The 26093-nt window shown below is 44.0% G+C and overlaps 1 protein-coding gene across 3 annotated transcripts in view; it reads right to left on the minus strand.

Annotated features, from left to right (window-relative positions):
* LOC138760866 (unconventional myosin-VI-like) overlaps positions 1 to 26093 on the minus strand; it is a 366187-nt gene that overhangs the window by 175345 nt on the left and 164749 nt on the right. For all 3 annotated transcript variants that reach the window (XM_069932099.1, XM_069932097.1, XM_069932098.1), the window contains exon 4: positions 23463 to 23536. In XM_069932099.1, the coding sequence (XP_069788200.1) occupies positions 23463 to 23536 (74 nt within the window). The remainder of the gene's footprint in view (positions 1 to 23462; positions 23537 to 26093) is intronic.

Consider the following 26093-nt stretch of genomic DNA (forward strand, 5'->3'; position numbering starts at 1 on the left):
TATATCTTTGGCTTGGCTTCGCAGACAAATATTTATGGAGGGGTAATATCCACATCAGCTGCAGGCTCGTTTGTGGCTGACAAGTCCGATGCAGGACAGGCAGACACGGTTGCAGCGGTTGCAAGGGAAAATTGGTTGGTTGGGGTTGAGTGTTGGGTTTTTCCTCCTTTGTCTTTTGACAGTGAGGTGGGCTCTGCGGTCTTCTTCAAAGAAGGTTGCTGCCCGCCGAACTGTGAGGCGCCAAGATGCACGGTTTGAGGCGATATCAGCCCACTGGCGGTGGTCAATGTGGCAGGCACCAAGAGCTTTCTTTAGGCAGTCCTTGTACCTCTTCTTTGGTGCACCTCTGTCTCGGTGGCCAGTGGATAGTTCGCCATATAACACGATCTTGGGAAGGTGATGCTCCTCCATTCTGGAGACGTGATCTACCCAGCGCAGTTGGATCTTCAGCAGCGTGGATTCGATGCTGTTGGCCTCTGCCATCTCGAGTACTTCGATGTTGGAGATGAAGTCGCTCCAATGAATGTTGAGGATGGAGCGGAGACAACGCTGGTGGAAGCGTTCTAGGAGCCGTAGGTGATGCCGGTAAAGGATGCATGATTCGGAGCCGAACAGGAGTGTGGGTATGACAACGGCTCTGTTTACACTAATCTTTGTGAGGTTTTTCAGTTGGTTGTTTTTCCAGACTCTTTTGTGTAGTCTTCCAAAGGCGCTATTTGCCTTGGCGAGTCTGTTGTCTAACTCGTTGTCGATCCTTGCATCCGATGAAATGGTGCAGCCGAGATAGGTAAACTGGTTGACCGATTTGAGTTTTGTGTGCCCGATGGAGATGTGGGGGGGTTGGTAGTCATGGTGGGGAGCTGGCTGATGGAGGACATCAGTTTTCTTCAGGCTGACTTCCAGGCCAAACATTTTGGCAGTTTCCGCAAAGAAGGACGTCAAGCGCTGAAGAGCTGGCTCTGAATGAGCAACTAAAGCGACATCATCTGCAAAGAGTAGTTCACAGACAAGTTGCTCTTGTGTCTTGGTGTGAGCTTGCAGGCGCCTCAGATTGAAGAGACTGCCATCCGTGCGGTACCGGATGTAAACAGCGTCTTCATTGTTGAGATCTTTCATGGCTTGTTTCAGCATCATGCTGAAGAAGATTGAAAAGCGGGTTGGTGCGAGAACGCAGCCTTGCTTCATGCCATTGTTAATGGAGAAGGGTTCAGAGAGCTCATTGCTGTATCTGACCTGACCTTGTTGGTTTTCATGCAGTTGGATAACCACGTTGAGGAACTTTGGGGGCCATCCGAGGCGCTCTAGTATTTGCCAAAGCCCTTTCCTACTCACGGTGTCGAAGGCCAGAGCTGGATGAGGTCTTCACCCGGGAAGAGACATGTAAGGCAATTGAACAACTGAAAAGTGGCAAAGCAGCAGGTATGGATGGAATCCCCCCCAGAGGTCTGGAAGGCTGGTGGCAAAACTCTGCATGCCAAACTGCATGAGATTTTCCAAGCTCTGCTGGGACCAAGGAAAGCTGCCTCAGGACCTTCGTGATGCCATCATCATCACCCTGTACAAAAATAAAGGCAAGAAATCAGACTGCTCAAACTACAGAGGAATTACGTTGCTCTCCATTGCAAGCAAAATTTTCGCTAGGATTCTCCTAAATAGAATAATACCTAGTGTCGCCGAGAATGTTCTCCCAGAATCACAGTGCGGCTTTCGCGCAAACAGAGGAACTACTGACATGGTCTTTGCCCTCAGACAGCTCCAAGAAAAGTGCAGAGAACGAAACAAAGGACTCTACATCACCTTTGTTGACCTCACCAAAACCAATTATATCATACCCCACAGAAATTACATAGATCAAAAGCAGAAATATCAGAGATGTGTTTCAGATGTGGGACTGAGACAGGAACTTTTCTACATGCTACATGGTAATGTGTGAAGGTGAGGCCATTTTGGCAAGACATCACTTTAGGGAAATAAGCAACAAATTGAAAAAAATATCATATCTCATTTATAAAAATAGCACTGGCAGTTGCAAAAAATGTATTGTGATCATTTGTTAGTCCAACTGCAAACTAATTATAGCTTGATGGAATAAATATGACACTTTTGTATAGATCTGGCAGCCATACCTGGACCATATAGGGGCCTGAATACAATAATTTAAAAAAAGACTATAAATGTTACTATTATACATATCCAAACATGATTTCCCCAATTGTCCTGCTTTGCGGAAACTGCCAAAATGTTTGGCCTGGAAGTCAGCCTGAAGAAAACTGAGGTCCTCCATCAGCCAGCTCCCCACCATGACTACCAGCCCCCCCACATCTCCATCGGGCACACAAAACTCAAAACGGTCAACCAGTTTACCTATCTCGGCTGCACCATTTCATCAGATGCAAGGATCGACAATGAGATAGACAACAGACTCGCCAAGGCAAATAGCGCCTTTGGAAGACTACACAAAAGAGTCTGGAAAAACAACCAACTGAAAAACCTCACAAAGATAAGCGTATACAGAGCCGTTGTCATACCCACACTCCTGTTCGGCTCCGAATCATGGGTCCTCTACCGGCACCACCTACGGCTCCTAGAACGCTTCCACCAGCGTTGTCTCCGCTCCATCCTCAACATCCATTGGAGCGCTTTCATCCCAAACGTCGAAGTACTCGAGATGGCAGAGGTCGACAGCATCGAGTCCACGCTGCTGAAGATCCAGCTGCGCTGGATGGGTCACGTCTCCAGAATGGAGGACCATCGCCTTCCCAAGATCGTATTATATGGCGAGCTCTCCACTGGCCACCGTGACAGAGGTGCACCAAAGAAAAGGTACAAGGACTGCCTAAAGAAATCTCTTGGTGCCTGCCACATTGACCACCGCCAGTGGGCTGATAACGCCTCAAACCGTGCATCTTGGCGCCTCACAGTTTGGCGGGCAGCAACCTCCTTTGAAGAAGACCGCAGAGCCCACCTCACTGACAAAAGGCAAAGGAGGAAAAACCCAACACCCAACCAACCAATTTTCCCCTGCAGCCGCTGCAACCGTGTCTGCCTGTCCCGCATCGGACTTGTCAGCCACAAACGAGCCTGCAGCTGACGTGGACTTTTACCCCCTCCATAAATCTTCGTCCGCGAAGCCAAGCCAAAGAAAGAAGAAAAAGTTTAATATATTGTGATATTGAAGATTTTATTATGCCTATTTTTGAATATGCATATTCAAAAATAGTGTTGTTTCAGAGTCTGATGGTGAAGGAGAAGCAGCTGTTCCTGAACCTAGATGTATGAGTCTTATGACACCTATACCTTCTTTTTTTAATATTTTATTGATAAATTTATTACAAATATATTACAAATACATTGTATTTACATATACAAATAATACATATACAAATACATATACAAATATATATTTCAAATACATGTAATATTTAAAAATAAAGAAAATAAACCCTTACCCAACCCCTCCCGCCATTAAGTTCCATAAGGAAAGGACAAAGGTAAAAAGAAAGATAGGACTAGAGATTGTCAGCAAGGTAACTTCTAGTATTTAACACCAATAAGAGAGAAGAATGTCGGGATTTCAATTACACAATCATACCTATACTTTGTAAATACGGCACCATATTTTCCAAAATATGTGATACTTATTCCTTAAATCATATGTAATTTTCTCAAATAGTATGCAGCTCTGAACTTCCACATGCCACCTCTCCATTCCTAAATCCATGTCTGATTTCAAGTTATAGGAAAGCATTTCCTAGATATAGCTAAAGCAATTTTAATAAATTCCACTTGATACATAGTCAATTTAATTTAGGCCTGATTCCTTTATTACCTACCAGAAATAGCATTGGATCCTGTGGGAATATAACTCCTGTTTATTCATTCCAATAAATTACTATTTCCATCTAAAAAGGTTCGCCTTTAGGACACTGTCAAGTACAGTAGAATGCAAAAATGTACCTACTTCCTGTCCACACCTAAAACACAAATCTGATAAAGTATGATTCAATCTATTTAATTTTTGCATATAACTGATGAATAAAATTATATTATGCCCATACCTCTTTCCTGATGCCAGCAGTGAAGACAGAGCTAATCCTGTGTAGTGTGTGGATCCAATGCAAGCATTCCCTGTAGACTTGCTCGATAGTAGGGAGAGTTTTGCTTATGATGTACTGGGCTGTATCCATAACCTTTTGCAGGGATTTCCGCTCAGAAGTATTGGTGCCCTCATACCAGGCCATGATGCAGCTCGACAGGACACTTTCCACTACACATCTGTGGAAGTTTTCCAAGTTTTCCAATGTCATGCTGAACTTCCACAAACTTCTGAGGAAGTAAAGGCACAGATGTGCTTTCTTCACAATGACATCAATATGTAGGGTCCAGGAAAGGGCCTCTAAAATAATGACTTCCAGGAATTTAAATTTGCTCACCTTCTCCACCTCTAATCCCCCAATGATCACCTCGTTTTTCCTTCCTGAAGTCTACAATCAGCTCCTTGGTTTTGGTGAAATTGAAATCTTGGCTTAATCTTCCTCCTGTATCCTTGTATCATCTCTTCTGATACAACCCATGACTGGTATTGTCAGCAAATTTTTAAATGGTGTTGTCATAATACCAAGCCACACAATCATAGATGTAAAGTGAGTAAAGCAGGTGGCTAAGTACACAGCCCTGTGGTACTCTGGTACTGATGGAGATTGTGGAGATGTTCTTTCCAATCTACATTGATTGGGTCTGGAGGTGAGGTAATCCAGGAAATAAATACACATGGGGAATTGAGGCCCAGTTCTTGGAGTTCACTGATTAATTTTAAGGGGATGATGGTATTGTATGCCAAACTGTAATCAATTATAGAGCCAGTATGATGGCATCTGCAGTAGACCCATTACTGCAGTAGGCAAATTGTAATGAATCAGTAGGTGCTTTTAAATTGCCACACCTGGGTAGCCCTCCTGGGACCCAGGTGCGTTAATAGGTGAACGGTGCTCCCAGCACCTTTCAAGTTGGGGATGGATCGTCCAAGTAAATCGCCAACCCGGCAATTTAAAGGGGATCCCGCCCCCGCGATGACGCGGTAAATGACGCGTCACACAAACTAGACTCCCCGTCCCCCCCAGCAAATGTCAGTCACTCCCCCCCAGCAAATGTCAGTCACTCCCCCCCAGCAAATGTCAGTCACTCTCCCACTGGCTGTCAGTTTCCCTCCACCGTCAATCACACTCTTCCCCCACCCCAAGACAGACGACCCCTTGCCCTTTACCTGTGGCAGCTGACCCCTCGCCCCTTCCCTGTGGCAGTTGACCCTCGCCCCTTTGGCAGCTGACCCCTCGCCCCTTCCCTGTGGCAGCTGACCCTCGCCCCTTCCCTGTGGCAGCTGACCCCTCGCCCCTTCCCTGTGGCTGCTGACCCCTCGCCCCTTCCCTGTGGCAGCTGACCCCTCGCCCCTTCCCTGTGGCAACTGACCCCTTGCCACTTCCTCACTATAGCGATCCCTCACACCGCCCCCCCCACCCCCGGTCCTGCGGCAGCGACCTCTCTCTCCCCTCTTGATTGTAGCAGGCACTTCACAAGGGGTTTCCCTGTGATGCCAGCGCGCAAGTGCTGACGTCACTGGAACAAACGGGTTGGGTACTTCTGGTTTCAAGCCACAGGAAGGCTCAACCAAGGTGAGTATTACTGGGTTCCCTTACTACCTCCGGGGTAGGGCAGGGACCCAGTTGATTTCTCAAGTTAATAACTATGTCAGACCCTTTCAAACTGTCCTATGAATCCAGGCAAACTGCCCAGTTAACTCCATTGTACAGGGCAGTTTGAAAGCACCTATGTTACCACTCAGACAGGAGATGATATTTCAACACCAGCCTCTCAAAACACGTCAACACTGGTCAGTAGTCATTTAGGCAGGTTACCCCAGCCTTCTTGGGCACCAGAACAATTGAGGCCTGTTTGAAGCAGGTGGGTTCCATTTCCTGTCAATGAGATGTTGAAGATATCCATAAAGACATTGATTGGTAAGTTGGTCAGCTCAGGGTTTCAGTACTCAACTGGGTATTCCATCTGGGCCAGATGATTTCTTTGGCTTCAAACTCCTGAAGGAGTAAAAGATCATCACAGGACAGAGGGGTGGACAATGGCTTTTCCTTGTTCAGTTGGTCATATCAGGTGTAGAAGGCATTGAGGTCATCTTGAAGGAAAGCTTTTCTGTCTTCAATTGCATTGGATTTGGTTGTGTAGCAGGTTACATCAATTAGGCCCTGCCACTGTTGTCGGGTATCCTTCGTTGTTTCCATTCTTGTCGAGAAATTCCACTTCACCTGGGAGATGGCTTTCCGTAGGTCATACCTGCTCCTTGTATAGTATTCTAGATCTTCATACTCAAATACCTATGATCTAGTTCTCAGCAGGTTCTGGGTTTCATTGTTCATTCAGGGCTTGTTTGGGGAAAGCCCTGAATAACTTGTTGGGACACACTTATCCACAGCTGTTTTGATTGTCCTTAACAACACTGGTGTAATCATTCAGAGCCTCAGCTGAGATCTTGAACACTGCCCAATCCACTAACTTGAGGCAGTCCTATAACAGGTATTCAGCCCTGTTGCATTCATCTCCTGATCTCTGCAGCCTCTCTTTTTAGGTTATGTCTTTATGCAGGCAGAAGGAGCACTGGCAGGTGACCCAATTTTCCAATATGTGGTCTCAAGAAAGAATGATAGGCCTTCGTTATCTTAGTGTAGCAGCAATCAGATGTGCTGGAACCACTGGAACAGATTATATACTGGCGTAAATTGGGCAGGTCTTCTTAAGGCAGGCATAGTTGAAGTCACCAACTATGATTTGTGGTGCATTGGATGGGCTGTCTCTTGCTTACTGACCACATCATACTCTGTGAGAGCCCATTTGTAATTGGCATTGAGAGGGATATAAACTCCAGTGAGAATTATTGATGTGAACTCTCAGGAGAGATAGAAGGATCGACATTTGTTCTGAGGCAGTGGAGCAGGAAGCCAACATAACCTCAAAGTCCTTGTACCAGCCAGTATTAACTAAAAAGCACACTCCATCCACTCTTACTTTGCCAGAATCCAAGTACCAATCCAGTCTGTGAATGGTGAAACTCTCTAGTCGGATCATTCTTTTAACTAGTCCTGATGACCTGACTTACAGAAATTCAACTTGTGCAAATTCTCCCACATATTTTTGAAGCATTTTCCAAACTAATAATAACAAAAATATGTTTCATGGAGTTTACCAATCACTGGTTGAACAGAGTATATAGATATGTTTTTGGGAGATAAATTGAGGCAAGATTTGTTAGTGTAGGTCACATGTAAACACTTTAAAACAGATCTTATTTGAAATACCGGAACTCTGCTAATGCTCGACATATCGGTCCCACAGCCTTTGCAAGAGCTTTGGAGAGTGCCCAAGAGACTTCACTAATGGACTGTTGTTTACAAAAAGGCAACAGATGAAAGAGCTTGTTGGAGCCACCTTCTATCTGGAGGGGAATTTGCTGTCCTATGAGGGTCATGTGGTTTTGCAAGCAGAGAGTCAAACAGGCTTTCTCTCACGAGAGAGAGAGAGAGTGAGAGAGAGAGATCACTTCTTTTACAGTCAGCAACAGCAGCTGGAACTGGAACAGGACAAGCTGGCAAGCTTGAGGAAAACCCTATTTGGAAGATGGGATGTGAGATCTTAATTCAGCCTGGTCAAAGCCCTTATGGTTCATGCAAAAGGAGAGAACTGGATGTCTAATGTTTCACTTGAAATGAGAGAAACAAGAAGGAACTCTGTGGTGACCTGAAAGATAGAGGTTATCATCTGGAGAACCTTGAGGGGGCAAGTTTCTTTGGCAAGACATTGAAGTGGATGGGTGTCCATCGTACAACAAATCTCTCTCTGAAAACTGACAAGAACCTTCCTGAGCTGCAACCATTTACCTTTCAAGCACCAAAGCCTGGTGAACTTTATAAATGTTAAATTCTGTGCACAGTATAAGAATTGCCTGCAACCAGTGAACTTAGAGGAATGAGAAGTGAGATTGGACTGTGAAGCAAAGAACTTTTCTGAACTTACACACACATTACATATGTGTGCTTAGAATTAGAAAGGGGTTAAGTTAGGTTAGTTAAGTCAATAGTGATGTTAAAGTGTGATTCTGTTTTCATGTTTAAAGATAATTAAAAGCAACTTTTGTTTAAGTAACCATTTGTCTTGGTGAATATCTATTGCTGCTGGGTTTTAGGATCCTCTGGGCCTGTAACACTGGATACAGAACATGTTCCATTAGTTTAATTATGGATAGTGTTATGACGATTATTCAAATGAAATTAAAGCATTACAACAAATGCATAGTGCGATATGAAATGGGTAATATAGAACAGAAGTTTTTTGCAAAGAAATTAGCTGACAGAATGGAGTACATACTTAACCCAGGGACTATCCATATTGTAAAAGGACCAATGGCAAAACAACAGTCTGCTAGCACTTAGTGTTTTCAACCAACATCATTAGACCAGATTATCTGTAATCATATTTGAGTGTCTGCAACTTTATTGGCCTTGAATCCATTATCAGTGACTAAACTTCAAATTAATTTGAGAATTGTAGGATCCTGGTTCAATGAAACATGCAAAATAAATGCAGGACATCCATTTTCACCAATGTCCTTGGCTTCTCCAGGAACTAAACGTGACAATGTGCTTTTCAATCAAACTTTAGAAAACAGAACTACTAAGTTGACGTCAAAGAAAATACAAAGTTTTTTTTAAGAATTCAATTAAATTTCTTTTCTAGGCATTCACAAAAAAATTCACTGAGGGAGAAGAAGACTGAATGCAGTTAAACACAGAGGCTAAGCTACTTCCTCAGAAATCCACATACCCGAGTTAGTTCCTGACCTTGACGTAGACAATTCTTTCCAAGTTCCAGTATTTCCCAATTTCAAAATGTGTATCTTCAAAGAAGCGTGGGGACGATATTCCAAATTACTATCTTATTAATCCAATAAAGTAAACTTTGTAGGTGCTGCTTTAAGTAGCTTTAATTCATTAATAAACATTTTGCATAACTTTGCAATGACATTTTCATAATGATGAATTAAAAAAAGCATTCGATTATATTTAAAGACATAATGATATTCAACTTTTAATAGATATAAGAATAAATAGACGAAATAAGACAAATTCAAAGAAAAGTATCTCAAGCTCACTTTTCTTTTGTGGTTTATCGAATAATGAGATACAAGCTCTTGGTATGCTCAGATATTACGACACATTACAACATAGTCATTAACAGTAACACTACAAACAATACTTTTTCTTCAAGGGATAGGCACAAAATTAACTAAGAATCAAAAACACAAGGTTTAACCTTTACACTTGGATCCCATCTACATAGAGTTTGCACTGACTTCCACCCACATCCTAAACATAGACAGCAGGTAGACTGGTTGGTGTTCATGACTCCTGGTGTAGGTGGATGTTAGAATCTGAAGGGAGTTGATGGGAATGTGGAGAGAGGAATTTACGTGGAAAATTCTGCATCAGGAAATATTAATAATGCGATATCCAGCATTGGGGAAACAGTGATATGTCCTGTCAGTAATTACACCTCCTTTAAATTAAAATGCACAATCTTTTCTGTAACTGGGCAAATCTCTATGTGCATGTTTAAGCACGGAAATCTTACCACGAGTAAAACAATTTGAAGTATTGTTTGAACTCATCATAAATACCAATTCCTTACAGTCATATACTGAGTATGACATTTGTGAGCCAATGCCCCTGGCACTTTCCAGCTGCAGATCTCAGCTCTCTCATTTCTTAATTTGAAAAGTATGATTTATCACTTGGTATGTTCTTATGTGAACAAGTTTGTGAATTGGTAGGTCCAAGTAATAAAATGTTATGGACCTTATGTAGGAAAGCAGAAGAACTGCACAATGACTGCAGAAAAAGTCCACAGACATAAACAGGATACAAGCCCAACTTTATTATGGGCTGCAGTAGCTCCATGTCCCATAAGAGGGCACTATCCCCTAAACTGCAACGATTCCTCTCCAACTAACAGGTCTGAAATTTCAAGGGATGGATTAAGAAACATGAGAGAAAGACAAGCAACTTAATGGACTCTTACTGAACAAGAGTTAATTAAAAGATGAATACACTCAATCTTTGAAATAAAGAGGAGGTGGATTAATTGCTGTTGCTAATCCAGCAATTATAAAATTTGTGACAGTGGACATCAGATCTTGGGCCTTTACACCAATGGCTCAGAAGTAAATCATGAAAATCTGTAGACATCGTGGTTGAAGTAAAAACAAAAAGCTGGAGAGGCTCAGCAGGTTAAATAATGTCTTTTATGTAGCAAAGGTAAAAATACATAACCAATGTTCCGGGCTTGAGCCCTTCATCAAATTATGAGAGAATGCCAGCAGGTGTCTGAACAAAAAAGTGGGGAGGGCGGAGGGGAGTGGCAAAGGCAGGAGGTGATAGGTGTAGAAAGAAGGGAGGGGACAGCAGCAATAAAGGGAGAAGGGATGGCTGGTGGTAAGGGGAGAACTGGAAAGACAAGAAAAGGGGAGGGGAAAGAAAAGGCAAGTTTAGCAGAAAGCAGAGAAGTCAATGTTAAAGCCATCTGGCTGGAGAGTGCCCTGACGGAAATAGGTTTTGTTCCTTAAACCTGCGGGTGGTCAGGGTGGGATAGTACATAAGGTCACGGACAGACATGTGAGTCTGGGAATGTGTCTCAGAATTGAAATGGTTGGCTGTACTGGGAAGTTACTGTTGTGGCAGACGGAGAGGTGCTCAGTGAAGTGATGTAGAGAAGGACACAAAGAGAGGAACAGATGCAGTAAATAAATCCTGTGGATACATAAGTGAAGTGTTGCTTCACTTGAAAGGCCTGTTTGAGACCCAGGACAAAATGAGGGAGGAGGTGTGGGTACAAATTTGGACCTCCTGCAGCCACAGGGGAAATTGCCAGGGGTGGGGGGAGGGATAAGTGTACAAGGGAATCACGGAGGGAGCGGTCCCTGTGGAGGCCAAGAGGGGAGAAGGAAAAATGTGTCCAGTGGTAGGATCCTGTAGTAAGTGCTGGAAATTCCTGCGGATAATGTATTGGATGCGGAGTGGCAGGTGAGGACGAGGAGGATTCAATGTTTGTTGCTTTTAAGGGTAGAGGGGGCAGCGCAGATGAGCAGGAAATGGAGGAGATGGAGGTGAGGGCTGAGTTGATAGTGGTGGAGTGGAAGTCACGTTTGTGGCAGAAGGCAGACATTTCAGAAGATCTGGACTGGAAGACCTCATCTTGGAAACAGATGTAGTGGAGATGGAGAAATTGAGAGAAGGGATGGAATTCTTGCAGGGGGAAGGGTGTGAGTAAGTGTAGTCAAGGTAATTGTGCAAGTTAGAGGGTTTATAGTACATGTCGGTGAAAAGCTTGTCTCCAGAGATGGAGACAGAGAGATCAAGGAAGGGGAGAGTGTTAACAGAGGTGGACCCAGGCAGCGAAGTTGACAAGCTCAACGGGGGTGTATGAGTCAGCCCCGATGTAGTCATCGATATGCCAGAGGAAGAGTTGAGGAACTCAGAAGGCCAGGCAGCATCTGCAGAGGGAAATGGACAGTCGTCATTTCGGGTTGTGACCTTGGCTTGAGTTGGTTTCAAAAGGCAGAAGGAGGATGCTGGTTGATTTGGAAAATCAGGTTGAAGGAATTTATGCACTATCTGCAAGATGGCTTTTTAGAGCAATTTGTGGCTGTGCCAACTTGGGAAAATGCAATGCTGGATTAGGGGCTGTGTAATGAACCAGATTTTATCAAGGAGCTTCATGTATAGGATCCTTTTGGAGACCATGATTATAACATGAAAGAGTTTGAGAGGAAGAAACTGAAATCAACACACTGGTATCAACACATCAGTGGAATAAAGGGGACTACAGAGGTACGAGAGAGGAGCTGGTCAAAGTTGATTGGAAGCGGACACGAGCAGAAGGCACATAACAAATTCATTCCAAGGATGAAGAAGTGTTCTAAAGGGAGGACGAGGCAACCACGGCTGATAAGGGAAGTGAAAGGCAGCATAAAAGCAAAGTAGCAAAAATTAGTGGGAAGTTAGATGATTGGGACATTTTTTTAAAAGCCATCAGAAAGCAGGTAAAAAAACAAATCCATGAGAGAAAAGATGAAATACGGTCATGCGTTGCTTAACGTCCATGACGTGCTCTGTGAAATAAGACATTATGCGACTTGGATACTGTGCGAGCACAATATTATAAATTTAGCAAAGCTATATGAGATACTGTAATGTACCTGTATTGACTAAATAGCCAAGATATTGTACACATACTGTATATCAGCTACTGTATCTGGCAAGGTAATATATGGGTTAAATAGATTAACACTGCACAATCCTGTAAACTTTTTATTTGTAAACTGGTAAAGTTCACATTAAAATAACGATAGCAAGTACAGTACAAATATAAGCCAGGAACATTGGCACTTATTGTAATTATCAAGACATATGGATTATAAATTATATATGTACAGGTAACCCCCGAATTATGACCATAATGGGGACTGAAGAATTGGTCGTATCTTGGAATAGATGCAAGTTTAAATTTTGCCCATGCATGTGGAGTACTAAAGTCATAAAAGCAAACTTTTTAAAACAAATCTTTTATTCATCGTAGATTTGACAATAACAACTTAGAGCTTCCTGAATTTGTCAATCAACCTTGGCAAATCTTTCCACATTCTGGTCCATGCTTACCTTTGTTAGTCAGTATTCCAGGATCCTGGGGCTGGACACGGCCCTTGATTCCTGTGCGCACGTGTGAGTCTTTGGTTGCCGCATACGCAAGTCTTCTTAAGTGGCCCTCAACTCTCACGCATGCTCCAACTGAACTCCAATATGCAAACCAACCTTGCATGTGCCAACCAGAGACTCGCGCATGCTCACAGGAACAAGATGGCCACTCCCAGCCTATAGACACTGGAACACCAACTAACAAGGTAAGTAACACAGACTTTGGCTCTTACATTCCCTATATCCCTGTTATTGTTTGTGAAATGCAACATAAGCCTCAAATTTTAAATTTTTTAATATATATTTTTAAAAATTCGGTCGTCTGTGCAGATGGATGCAAGTCACATGGTCACAAGTTGGGGAGTACCTGTTTCTTCTTTGGCTTGGCTTCGCGGACGAAGATTTATGGAGGGGGTAAAAAGTCCACATCAGCTGCAGGCTCGTTTGTGGCTGACCAGTCCGATGCGGGACAGGCAGACACGATTGCAGCGGTTGCAAGGGAAAATTGGTTGGTTGGGGTTGGGTGTTGGGTTTTTCCTCCTTTGCCTTTTGTCAGTGAGGTGGGCTCTGCGGTCTTCTTCAAAGGAGGCTGCTGCCCGCCAAACTGTGAGGCGCCAAGATGCACGGTTTGAGGCGTTATCAGCCCACTGGCGGTGGTCAATGTGGCAGGCACCAAGAGATTTCTTTAGGCAGTCCTTGTACCTTTTCTTTGGTGCACCTCTGTCACGGTGGCCAGTGGAGAGCTCGCCATATAATACGATCTTGGGAAGGCGATGGTCCTCCATTCTGGAGACGTGACCCATCCAGCGCAGCTGGATCTTCAGCAGCGTGGACTCGATGCTGTCGACCTCTGCCATCTCGAGTACCTCGACGTTAGGGGTGTGAGCGCTCCAATGGATGTTGAGGATGGAGCGGAGACAACGCTGGTGGAAGCGTTCTAGGAGCCGTAGGTGGTGCCGGTAGAGGACCCATGATTCGGAGCCGAACAGGAGTGTGGGTATGACAACGGCTCTGTATACGCTTAACTTTGTGAGGTTTTTCAGTTGGTTGTTTTTCCAGACTCTTTTGTGTAGTCTTCCAAAGGCGCTATTTGCCTTGGCGAGTCTGTTGTCTATCTCATTGTCGATCCTTGCATCTGATGAAATGGTGCAGCCGAGATAGGTAAACTGGTTGACCGTTTTGAGTTTTGTGTGCCCGATGGAGATGTGGGGGGGCTGGTAGTCATGGTGGGGAGCTGGCTGATGGAGGACCTCAGTTTTCTTCAGGCTGACTTCCAGGCCAAACATTTTGGCAGTTTCCGCAAAGCAGGACGTCAAGCGCTGAAGAGCTGGCTCTGAATGGGCAACTAAAGCGGCATCATCTGCAAAGAGTAGTTCACGGACAAGTTTCTCTTGTGTCTTGGTGTGAGCTTGCAGGCGCCTCAGATTGAAGAGACTGCCATCCGTGCGGTACCGGATGTAAACAGCGTCTTCATTGTTGGGGTCTTTCATGGCTTGGTTCAGCATCATGCTGAAGAAGATTGAAAAGAGGGTTGGTGCGAGAACACAGCCTTGCTTCACGCCATTGTTAATGGAGAAGGGTTCAGAGAGCTCATTGCTGTATCTGACCCGACCTTGTTGGTTTTCGTGCAGTTGGATAATCATGTTGAGGAACTTTGGGGGATATCCGATGCGCTCTAGTATTTGCCAAAGCCCTTTCCTGCTCACGGTGTCGAAGGCTTTGGTGAGGTCAACAAAGGTGATGTAGAGTCCTTTGTTTTGTTCTCCACACTTTTCTTGGAGCTGTCTGAGGGCAAAGACCATGTCAGTGGTTCCTCTGTTAGCGCGAAAGCCGCACTGTGATTCTGGGAGAATATTCTCAGCGACACTAGGTATTATTCTATTTAGTAGAATCCTAGCGAAGATTTTGCCTGCAATGGAGAGCAACGTGATTCCCCTGTAGTTTGAGCAGTCTGATTTCTCGCCTTTGTTTTTGTACAGGGTGATGATGGTGGCATCACGAAGATCCTGAGGCAGTTTACCTTGGTCCCAACAAAGCTTGAAAAACTCATGCAGTTTGGCATGCAGAGTTTTGCCACCAGCCTTCCAGACTTCTGGGGGGATTCCATCCATACCTGCTGCTTTGCCACTTTTCAGTTGTTCGATTGCCTTATATGTCTCATCCAGGGTGGGAACCTCATCCAGCTCTAGCCTTAGGGGCTGTTGAGGGAGCTGGAGCAGGGCGGAATCTTGGACTGAGCGGTTGGTACTGAAAAGAGATTGGAAGTGTTCTGACCATCGGTTGAGGATGGAGATCTTGTCGCTGAGGAGGACTTTGCCGTCTGAGCTGCGCAGCGGGCTTTGGACTTGGGGTGAGGGGCCGTACACAGCCTTTAGAGCCTCGTAGAAACCCCTGAAGTCGCCAATGTCCGCGCTGAGCTGTGTTCGTTTGGCGAGGCTAGTCCACCACTCATTTTGGATCTCCCGGAGTTTGCGCTGAAGATGGCTGCATGCGCGACGGAAGGCTTGTTTCTTCTCTGGACAGGACGGCTTTGTAAGGTGAGCCTGGTGGGCAGCTCGCTTCTTTGCCAGCAGCTCCTGGATTTCCTGGCTGTTTTCGTCAAACCAGTCCTTGTTTTTCCTGGAGGAGAAGCCCAGTACCTCTTCAGTGGATTGCAGTATGGTAGTCTTCAACTGATCCCAGAGGGTTTCAGGGGACGGGTCCGTGAGGCGGGTTGCAACGTCGAGCTTTGCTTTGAGGTTTGCCTGGAAGTTTCCTCTCGCTTCGTCTGACTGCAGTTTTCCAACATTGAACCTCTTTCTGGGGGCTTTATTGTTCCTGGGCTTTGGCTTGAAGTGAAGGTTGAGCTTGCAGCGAACCAGCCGGTGGTCAGTGTGGCATTCCGCGCTAGGCATGACCCTGGTGTGGAGCACATCTTGTTTGTCACTTTCTCGCACCAGGATGTAGTCCAGGAGGTGCCAGTGTTTGGATCGGGGATGCATCCAGGTGGTCTTAAGGCTGTCCCTCTGCTGAAAAAGGGTGTTTGTAATGACAAGCCGCTGTTCTGCGCAGAGCTCCAACAGGAGGCGCCCATTGTCGTTGCACTTGCCGACGCCATGCTTGCCCAGGATTCCTGGCCAGGTTTCTGAGTCTTTGCCGACACGAGCGTTGAAGTCGCCCAGGATGACAACCTTGTCGGCTGTAGGGGTACGTTGGATGAGGTTGCGCAGGTCGGTGTAGAACTTGTTCTTTTCTGCTGGTTCCGCCTGGAGGGTTGGAGCATAGACACTGATGAGGGTGATGTGACGCTTGTTTTGAAGTGGGAGTCGCATGGACATGATTCGGTCCGAGAGGCCTGTCGGAAGGTTTTCGAGTTTGGAGGCAATGAAGCTCTTGACCATGAAGCCTACACCAGATAGGCGTCGTTCATCCGAAGGCTTGCCAGACCAGTAGAGTGTGTAGCCCGCGCCGCGTTCTTGGAAGCTGCCTACATCTGCCAGGCGGACTTCACTGAGAGCGGCTATGTCGATGTCAAGTCTGAGGAGTTCATGTGCAATGAGGGCAGACCGACGTTCAGGTCGATGGCTGTCAGTCTTATCTAGCATGGTTCTGATGTTCCAGCATGCTAGCTTGAGTTTGTGAGCATCTTTTGAGGGGGAGGACGTGGAGGGGGAGGACGTGGAGGGGGAGGACGTGGAGGGGGAGGACGTGGACCTGTCCTCGGGCCTGCGCAAAGGAGCTTTTAGGTGGAGTGCAGTGCGCGCAGTACTGGCCCCACCCTTTACACCCATGGTTCGTGTGCCGTGGCCAAGCAAGCTGGGACGTGGCAGCGAGGTCCTTGGGTCGTAGGTTTTATATCGGAGTGGCCTTCTCCTATGCAGGTTTCTTACCCGGGCTGGAGGGGCCTGCCTCCCCTCCTAGGTCGGTCCATACTGCCCGGACCGGGGCCTCCGTCTGCCTCACTCGACCGAGGCCGGGGCCGCCGTCTCCCCCTTGCTCCTGCCCGGATCGGGGCCGCCGCCGTCTACCCTTCGCCCGGACCGGGGCCGGGGCCGCTGCTGCTCTCCCTGTGCCCGGACTGGGGCCGCCGCCTCCCACTCCCTGTCCGGACCGGGGCCTCCGTCTGCCTCACTCGACCGAGGCCGGGGCCGCCGTCTCCCCCTTGCTCCTGCCCGTATCGGGGCCGCCGCCGTCTACCCTTCGCCCGGACCGGGGCCGGGTCCGCCGCTGCTGCGGAGTACCTGTACTACACAATTATATGCCTGGCAGGCATTGCCATCACTTTGTACACAAGAGATATGAGATACATGTGCTGCATGCAGGAAGCTGTTACGTTCACTCCATCCAGTTGCATCCATTATGTCCCATTGTCCAATTGGGATTTCTGAACTCTATTATTACATTATGGGACCACAGGCGTATATGCGGTAGGACGTTGCCCGAACAGACTTTATCTGGCACAGGACTGTTCAAATGTAAGCTAGGCAATAATATAAAAGAGATGTGAAAAGTTTTACAGATAAGTAAAGAGCAAAAGAAGATGAGGATGAACATTGGACCACTGGGAAACTATGCTGGGGAGATAATGGGAAGAAAGAAATAGTGGACAAACTCAATAATATTTTGCATCGTCCCAGCAGCACGTCAGAAGTTCGAGAGCATGAAAAGGCAGAAGTGAGTGTAATCGCCATCATTAAGGAGAAGGTGCTGGGGAAATGGAAAAGTCAAGATAGATTAATCGCTTGGACGAGGTGGACCACATCCCTGTATTCTTAAAGAGATAGATGAAGAGAGTGTGGAGACATTAGTAATGATCTTTCAAGAATCACTAGATTCTGGAATGATTCTGGAATATTGCAAATGCCACTCCACTCTTTATGAAAGAAGGGAGGCAAAAGAAATTATAGGCCAGTTAGCCTAACTTCAGTGGTTGATTAGCATCTAATATCATGGATGAGGTTTCAGAGTACTTGGAGGTACACTGTAAAATAGTCATCACGGTTTTCTTCAGGGGAGATTTTGCCTGACAAAATTGTTGGAATTATTTTAGAAATAACAGGAAGGACAAAGGTGAGTTAGTTGTTTGGTAAGAGGGAGAGTGGGGAAAAAACAGGAGTTTCCTGGTTGAGTGCCAATGATGTGCCATGGGGCTCAATGCTGGGACCACTCCTTTTCATGCTATATTTCAATAATTTGGATGACAAAATTGATGCCTTCGTGGCCAAGTTTGCAGATGATACAAAAATAGGAAGGGGGCAGGTAGTGTTGAGGAAGATCCGAGTCTGCAGAAGGATTTAGGCAAATCAGTAGATTGGTCAAGGAAACGACAGATGGAATTCTGTGCAGAAAGTGTATGATCATACATTTTAGTGGAAGGATTAAAGGCATAGTCCTCATACAAAATCCTTGAAGGTTAACTTGCATGTAAAGTTGGTGGCAAAGAAGTCAAATTAATGATCGCATGCATTTCAAGAAGGATGGAATTTAAAAATTGCACTTGGAATATTATGAAAGGTTTTGGGCTCCCTACCGAAAGATGTGTTGGCATTGGAGATGGTCCAAAGGAGGTTCACTACAATGATCCTCGGAATGAAAGGGCTATCATGAGACAAGCATTTGATGACTATGATACTGTGAAAGTTTAGGGGCTTCTCATTGAAGCCTATTGAACTCTGAAAGGACTGGACAGAGTGAACAAGGAGAGGATGTTTCCTCTGGTGGGGTTGCCTGGGGCCAGAAGCCACAGTCTCAGCATGCAAAAAGTCCCTTTAGAACAGAGATAAGGAGGAAATTCTTTCCTCTGAGGATGGTGAATCTGTGGAGATCATTCCTGTAGACAACTGTGGAGGTCAAGCCATTGGAATATATTTAAGACAGAGGTTGATAGGTTCTTGATTAGGAAAAGGATCAAGAGTTACAGGAAGAATGTAGGAGAATGAAAAGGATAGTAAATCAGCCATGATGGAATAAAGAAGCAGACAATGGGCCAAATGGCCTAATTTGACTCTTTGTCTTGTACTTTGGTGTTCATCATCCAGAGTTATTTTACCAATGAAGAGTTTTAAAGAAGATCTCCAGGGAAAGTGTTCCCTCCCCTCCCCCCCAACGCCCCGACAGAGTGTTTAATATCTGAAACTCGCTGAAAGAAGAGGTGGTGGAAACAAATGCAATTTCTCTATCCAAACATCATTTAAATAGACAATTCAAAAGATACTGTCCCTATGCAGGTAAATGAGATTAGTGGAGATGAGAATAAAGGTTTGGAATGAATGTGTACACTGAAGAGGCTGTACATCTGTGCAGTACATCTCTGATATGTGGCTTTGTCAGTGAATTAACTGCTGTAAATTAGTTGGTGGTAGATCTTGGGGGCGTTGATGGGAAAGTGGGGAAAGCAAAAATAAAATAAAATAGACCCGCGAAGGATTAGTGTAAATGGGTAGTTGATGGTCTGCACAGATTCAATGGACCAAAGATATTTCCACGCTCGTAGTGCATGGAAGTCCAGTGTAAACAGAAGGAGAGGCTCAACTCACCCCAACTTCATTTGGACTCTCTCAAGTACAGTGTCTGCTGCCAGTGGGGAATATTTCACCGAGCTCATTGATCTTCAATGAATACACTGCTACTTTACTCAGTTTGCAGCAAAACACACTAAAGATCAAAAACTCCATTACTGAGGTTACACAAGAAAATATGCAGATGCTAGGGTCGAGTACAATACACTAGTGTGTTGGAGAAACTCGCACAGCATCCATAGGAAGTAAAAGATTACCAACATTTTGAGCCGGGCCCTTTATCAGTTATCAGAGAAAAAAGATTCTTGAATGAAAAGGTGGGCAGAGGGAGAGGAGTGAGTATGGGGGAGGAGCGAGTAGGGAGAAGGAGCGAGTATGGGGAGGAGTGAGTATGGGGAGGAGCATCGGGTAACAAGAGGAAAAAAGTGGATAAAGATGAGAGGGTAGAAAAAAGCTAGCTGATAGGGGGAGAGGGCAGAGGATAACTCTCTAATAGGAGAAGGAAGGGAATGTGGTGGGAAGCTAGAGGAAAGGAGACAAAGGGATAGGGAAAGAGAGAGAAACTCAGGAAAGGGCGTTTATGTAAAGTGGGGATCAATGCCATCTGGTCCTTTCCTGGGGTCGCCTCCTCCACATTGGAAAGATTAAACACAGATTGGGACATAATTTCACTGAGTGTCTTTGCTCTCTCTGCTGCAACAGCAAAGGCCTCTCAAAAGCCAACCATTTTATTTCCACGCACCATTGCAAAACTGACAGGTCAGTCCATGGCCTCGTACTTCTAACTCGAGGCTACCTTATGTTCAGTCTTGGCAGTCTCTAACCAGATAGCTACCCTCTCCCCCCCATCACTTTGCAGTCTTTTCTCTCTTCCATCCTCTTACCTGTATCCACCTGTCAGTCTTTCCTCCTCCCCCTACTCCTTCCTGCCTTATCATTCTCCCCAACCATCTTATTCAGGCATCTGCCTGCTTTTATTCCTGGTGAAAGGTCCAAAACATTGGTTACCTTTTGCTTCATGTGAATTCTGCAGGATCTGCTAGGTCCCTTTTAAATCCCCCCCACCCACCCCACCAACTCCTTCACACCACCCTCTCACTTTAAATCTATGTCTTTAGTTTCAGATTCCCCTACCTGGGGGAAAAGAAAGACTATCACTATCCACCTTACCAACATCTCTCATGGTTTAAAAAAAAAACCTGCACAAGGTTTCCTCTTGGCCTCCCATGCTCCAGGGATAAACATCCCAGTCCATCCTGTTTTTCCTTGCAATTCAACCCAAACAGTCCAGATTCACGAATCTTTTCTGCATCCTTTCCAGCTTTATGACATCTTTCCTACAGCTGGTGACCAGAAATGGGCACAATACTCCAAGTACTCAGTATCAAGGACTTGAAGACAACTTCAATTGCCTTTCACATTGTTGTGTATAAATTTATTATAATTTTTTTTGAACCTTGCCACAATATTGTTCAGTCTGTTCAGCATTAAATAATTGCAATCTGCACTTTAAATGTTCACAACTGTGAAGCCTGCACCATTATTACAGAATAGAACAGAATGCACTGGTCCAAATAGGAAGTCTGTGTTTCAATGAAGAATAAAGAGAGAGCACATAAAACAGAAATAAATGACAATTCCCAAACATCAGGATAGAGTTAGATAATGAGGAGAAACCGGAAAGACTGGTCTGTTTTACCTGAAGCAGAGGTTAGGAGGGACACGATTGAAGTACATAAAATATAAGGGGTATGGATATGGTTGAATTCAGGAATAATTTCTCTCAAATGTAAATAAAGCTAGAAGAAAGGAGGCATAGATTTAGAGGGGAACTGAAGATGACCTATCTCACTCAGAGTGGTGAATTCCACAAATGAACTGCCTGATTCAGTGATGGCAGCAGGGACACTAACCAAATTTAAGAGAGAGATAATATATAATATTCATCAATCTATTGATGATTTGGAAGAGAATATACTTGCATATTTAGTCTGGTGGACAGTGGAAAAAGCTTTCTAACGTTATAAGAAGATCTAATAAGAAGATCTGGTTTTATCAGATAAATGGGACAAGGAACAGCAAATGGAGTTAACTCACACAAATTACAGCGAAGCATTTTGGGAAGTTAAACCAAGGCAGTGCAAAACCCTGGGGAGTGTTATGGAACAAAGAGACCTGGGAGTACACGGGTCCCTGAAACCAGTGACACAAGTAGTCAGGGTAGTGAAATGAGCATGAAGAATGATTGCTTTCATTAGCTGAAGCATTGAATAAGGAGTTGTGACATCATGTTTCAGTTGTACAATCACATTTGCAATATTGGGTGCAATTCTGGTTACTACATTATATGAGGGATGGGATTAAGCTGGACAGAAGTCAATGCATGAGGATTATCAAAATGGCTAAGAAGATCACCAGGGTTTCCCTTTCCTCTATAAATGATATTCACTGGGAGTTCAAAGAATAGGGCTCAAAGACAGGATCTTTGACCTGTTACAATCAGGAAGGAGGTACAGGAACATCAAAATCACGACTGCCAGGAAGTGAAATTGATGAATGGTATTCTGTAACTGAATAAATCATTCCAAAATATATATATATTGATTTTATATTACATCTATATTTATATATATGATTAATATACACTGTGTATTGCGTGTGTGTGTGTGCACACCATAGTCCAGAAAAGTGATGTTTTATCGAGTTGTATATATACAGTCAGATGATAATAAACTTGAAAAGATTCACACTGATGTTGCCTGAGGATGTGTCACCGTGAAAACTCCATCAGCAGAAATGTACCTTTTGGGTGGGGGGGGGGAAGTAAATCATCAAGGGCAGATAGAGAGCAGACATAAACATTTTCATCACTGGTGAAGGATAGAGAGGTCCACAGTGACGCAACCAGTACAGCTGCTGCCTCGCAGCTTCAGAAACCCCAGTTCAGTCCAACCTTGGGTGCTATCTCTGTGGTTTGCACATTCTCTGTGACTGCATGGCTTTCCTTCATCCCAATGAAATGCAAGTAGGTCGGTTAATTGGCCATTGCAATTTAACCCAAGTGTGTAGGAGAGAGGCAGAATCTGAGGACAATTAAATGGCAATAGTGGACATTTGAAGGTTGGCATGGACTCAATGCACCTGCATCCATGACTCTGGAAATATCTGCCCCAAATGATTGCTGGTCAAAAGTCTAACAAGATCTGGACTTCAGTAAGAACAGTGTAACAAAACTTGAAAGACAAGTTGAAAAACATACCCAAACAAGCAATAACCTAGAGTGTCTCCTTTTCACACAAATGTGATAAATTCTTACCTCATCCCTTATCATATCCAATTTACACCTTTTGTTGGTCTGGATTCCTCCCCATTGTTTGAAATCTGAGACTTCCTGCTTCAGGCTTATTCTTTGAAGGGCTCAGGCCCAAAACATTGACAATATTGTGGTGCGCTGTTAGCCAGAATCAGACACGCACAAAGATAAAGACTGTACAACAGGCTTTAATCCACAAAGACTTCCAAAGAGCCAGGCTGGCTGTGGCTGCAGCAACTCTGAGTGAGGCCTCGTGAGGCCGGCGCAGGCTTATATTCCGGAGGTTAATTGGCACCCGACTGGGTGGGGGTTGATCCATTCAGGCTGACTGATTGACAGCCGGCCAGGTGTTGTCCTGTCCCCATACTCCTGCAGGTACAGATGTTTCCCCCTGCAGTAGGCCGGTGGTGTACCACCACAAATATACCTCTTTTTTTAATAACCTACATTGTTTGACTTGCTTTTGGGTGGTAGGGAAAACAAAGACTTTACTTGTCAAGCAACAAGAGCATGAAACAAGAGAATGTCAAATAGCTGCACCAAAAGAGAAGTCTGGAGCTCCATTTGTAATGCAGCATCATTTTCTAACACCCTAACCACATCAATGATTGCAGAAAGAATGACTGGGTCTTTCAAGACCAAGATGTAGTTATCTCTCTCAGGCAGGGAAGATACAAAGCTGACATACAGATCTGCAACCATTGAATTAAATAGCAGGGCATTTTTGAAGGGTTGTTTTGAGACTATAAATCTTGCTCAATTACCATGTGCTGAGTGCGTACACTGCAGAAACCATAACACAGCTAGTACTTGGAGTTGGGATTAGTTAATGCTACTCACGTAGATTTTGTCTTTGCTGTAGCGCACTCGGATATTGTTCAGGAGCGTAGCTTCATTTAAGTACATAAGACCACCTGGAGGAAGATGCAGAAAGAAAGAAACCAATGGGTTCAAGCATCTATTGCAAGTCGATGTCAATGACACCTCTCAGCCACTGGAATTCATCACCCGAATATTGTCTTAAAGGAACCAATATCTACATTACAGCTTTGCACACACAAACAATGAATGGCTTCAAGTATAGGCAGAACACCCGACAAAATCCATTGGGCCAAGGAATGGAACAAAGTCAAAGGAAGCATGATATCAACACCTTTCTCAGGAAACTATAAAAATGAATCCAGCTGTCAATTAGAACCATAGAACATTCCAGGACAGAAAATAGGCTCTCCAGCCCTTCTAGTGTGTGCTGAATTATTATTTTGCCTTGTCCCACTGACCTGCTTTCAGTCCATAGCCTACTATACCACTCTCATCCATGTACTTGTCCAAATTTTCTTAAATGTTAAAATTGAGACCACATTCACCACTTTAACTGGCAGCTCATTCCACACTCACACTACTCTCTGAGTGAAGAAGTTCTCCTTAATGTACCCCCTACACATTTGTCCTTTTACCCTTAATTCCTGTCCTCTGGTTTGGATCTCACCCAACCTCAGTGGAGAAAGCCTAGTTGCACTTACTCTGTCTATACACCTCATAATTTTGTATACATCTATCAAATCTTCCCTCATCTTCTATGCTTAAGGGAACAAAGTCCTATCCTGTTTAATCTTTCCCTTTAATTCAGTTCCTGAAGACTGTGCAACATCCTTGTAAATGTCTGCATTCTTTAAATTTTATTGATATCTTCTCAGCTTTAATTTGGAGGTCAGCTTTACAGTTCATCCAGTTTTTTCCACATTCATGGTTATACACTGGCACTGAAGAGAATTTCTATACAACTTCCAACATTCCTTCCATTTTTGAAGTCCTGAAGTAACCCTCTGAAAGACATGATACAGATGACATTGCTGATTTGGCTAAAGAAAACAAAGCTATAATGACAAAAAAATTTACCTCCAGGAAACATATTGGATTCTCTGACTGAATATAATAAACAGCAGGGAGTGATTCTACCATCAGCAGAAAAAGTAATCAGACAACAAGGTTAGCACCAATCACATTAGAATGTTGTTGGGTAGCAATTAACAGTGGAAACATTCCTCAATGGGAACCAAACTGAAACTATTCCCTCATTCCTCAGAGTTTGCTACCTCAATAACATGTCAGTGTTAACATATACTGTACATAAAACAAACTCTTGAAAAGATCAAGTACAACCAAACAATTTGTTTACTATAGTTATCTGAATAAACTTGCTTTCATGTACTTGAGGGTGTAGGGGAAGTAACAGAGAATGAAACCAAGTCAAACATATGACAAAATTATTCTGAACCCACAGAAATAACTACGCTTCCATGGAAGACACCCAAAAGACTTGTTGGACTTTTCCATTCAAGGCATCATAACAGAGACAGTTCCACCAGTGGAAAGATGGTTCAAATATTCATTTTGTGCACCACTCTATACAGTTTTGAAATGATAATGATGTTGTCCAGCAAGCCTCACAGAAAATGTGCCAAGGAAGGCAACTGGCCTTGGTCTTGTGCTTATAACAAAGAGCTAAATCATCATCCAGCACAAGGACTATAGATTTTCAAGTACACATCCAACTGCTGCTTAAATGTGGTGAGGGGTTCTGTCTCCACCACCCTTTCTGGCTGGAGTTAATGACACCAACAGCCTCTAGATGCACAAGTTTTTCTCATCCTGCCTCTAATCCTTCTACCAATTACTTGAAACCTCTGCCCCTTGATTTTTAAAAAAATCCTTTGTTAAGGGAAATATATCCTTCCTATTTTCACCTTCAAGGTCTTCAATTTTATACACTTCCAGAAAGTTCCCCGCTTATCCTCCTCTGTTCCAAAAAAACAATTCAAGCTCATCATAGCTGAAATGTTATAGTATAGACAATATGTTTGGAAATCACTTCCCTGATTCATTACAGGAAAAAAAATAAAACATTAATCAAATATCCATAGCATAATGATACAAAAAAAAATACTTTTATATTTTTCTCCCATCCCTCCTCCCACCCAAAAGTAAGAAAAGGAAAGAAACACCTACCATTTAATACACAATAATACTAGCATATACAATCATTACTTGTCATTAAAATTACTAATTAAGAGGAGAGGATAAGGTAGGTGGACAGAAAATTAACCATAAAATCCATATATGGTTTCCAAATGCTATAAAAATTTTCAACTCTATTCCTTAAACTATACATAATTTTTTCCAAAGGTATACAATTGTGCATCTCATTATACCATCTACTTTATAACACTTCTCTATCATCTTTCCATGATACCACGATATATTTCTTTGCATACTTTAAAACAAAATCTTGGTATTTGTCCAATTTCAATTTTATATCCTTTTCATAAATATCTCCAAGTAAAAATATTCTTGGATCCTTTGGTATCTTTATCTTCATAATTTGCCCTAATAATAAACTCAATTCATTTCAAACCTTTCCACTTTTTCACCAGAACACTTTGAATACAAAAAGGACCCTATTTCTTTTGC

The sequence above is a fragment of the Narcine bancroftii genome, chromosome 4 (genome assembly GCF_036971445.1).
Source record: "Narcine bancroftii isolate sNarBan1 chromosome 4, sNarBan1.hap1, whole genome shotgun sequence".
Lineage (NCBI taxonomy): Eukaryota > Metazoa > Chordata > Chondrichthyes > Torpediniformes > Narcinidae > Narcine > Narcine bancroftii.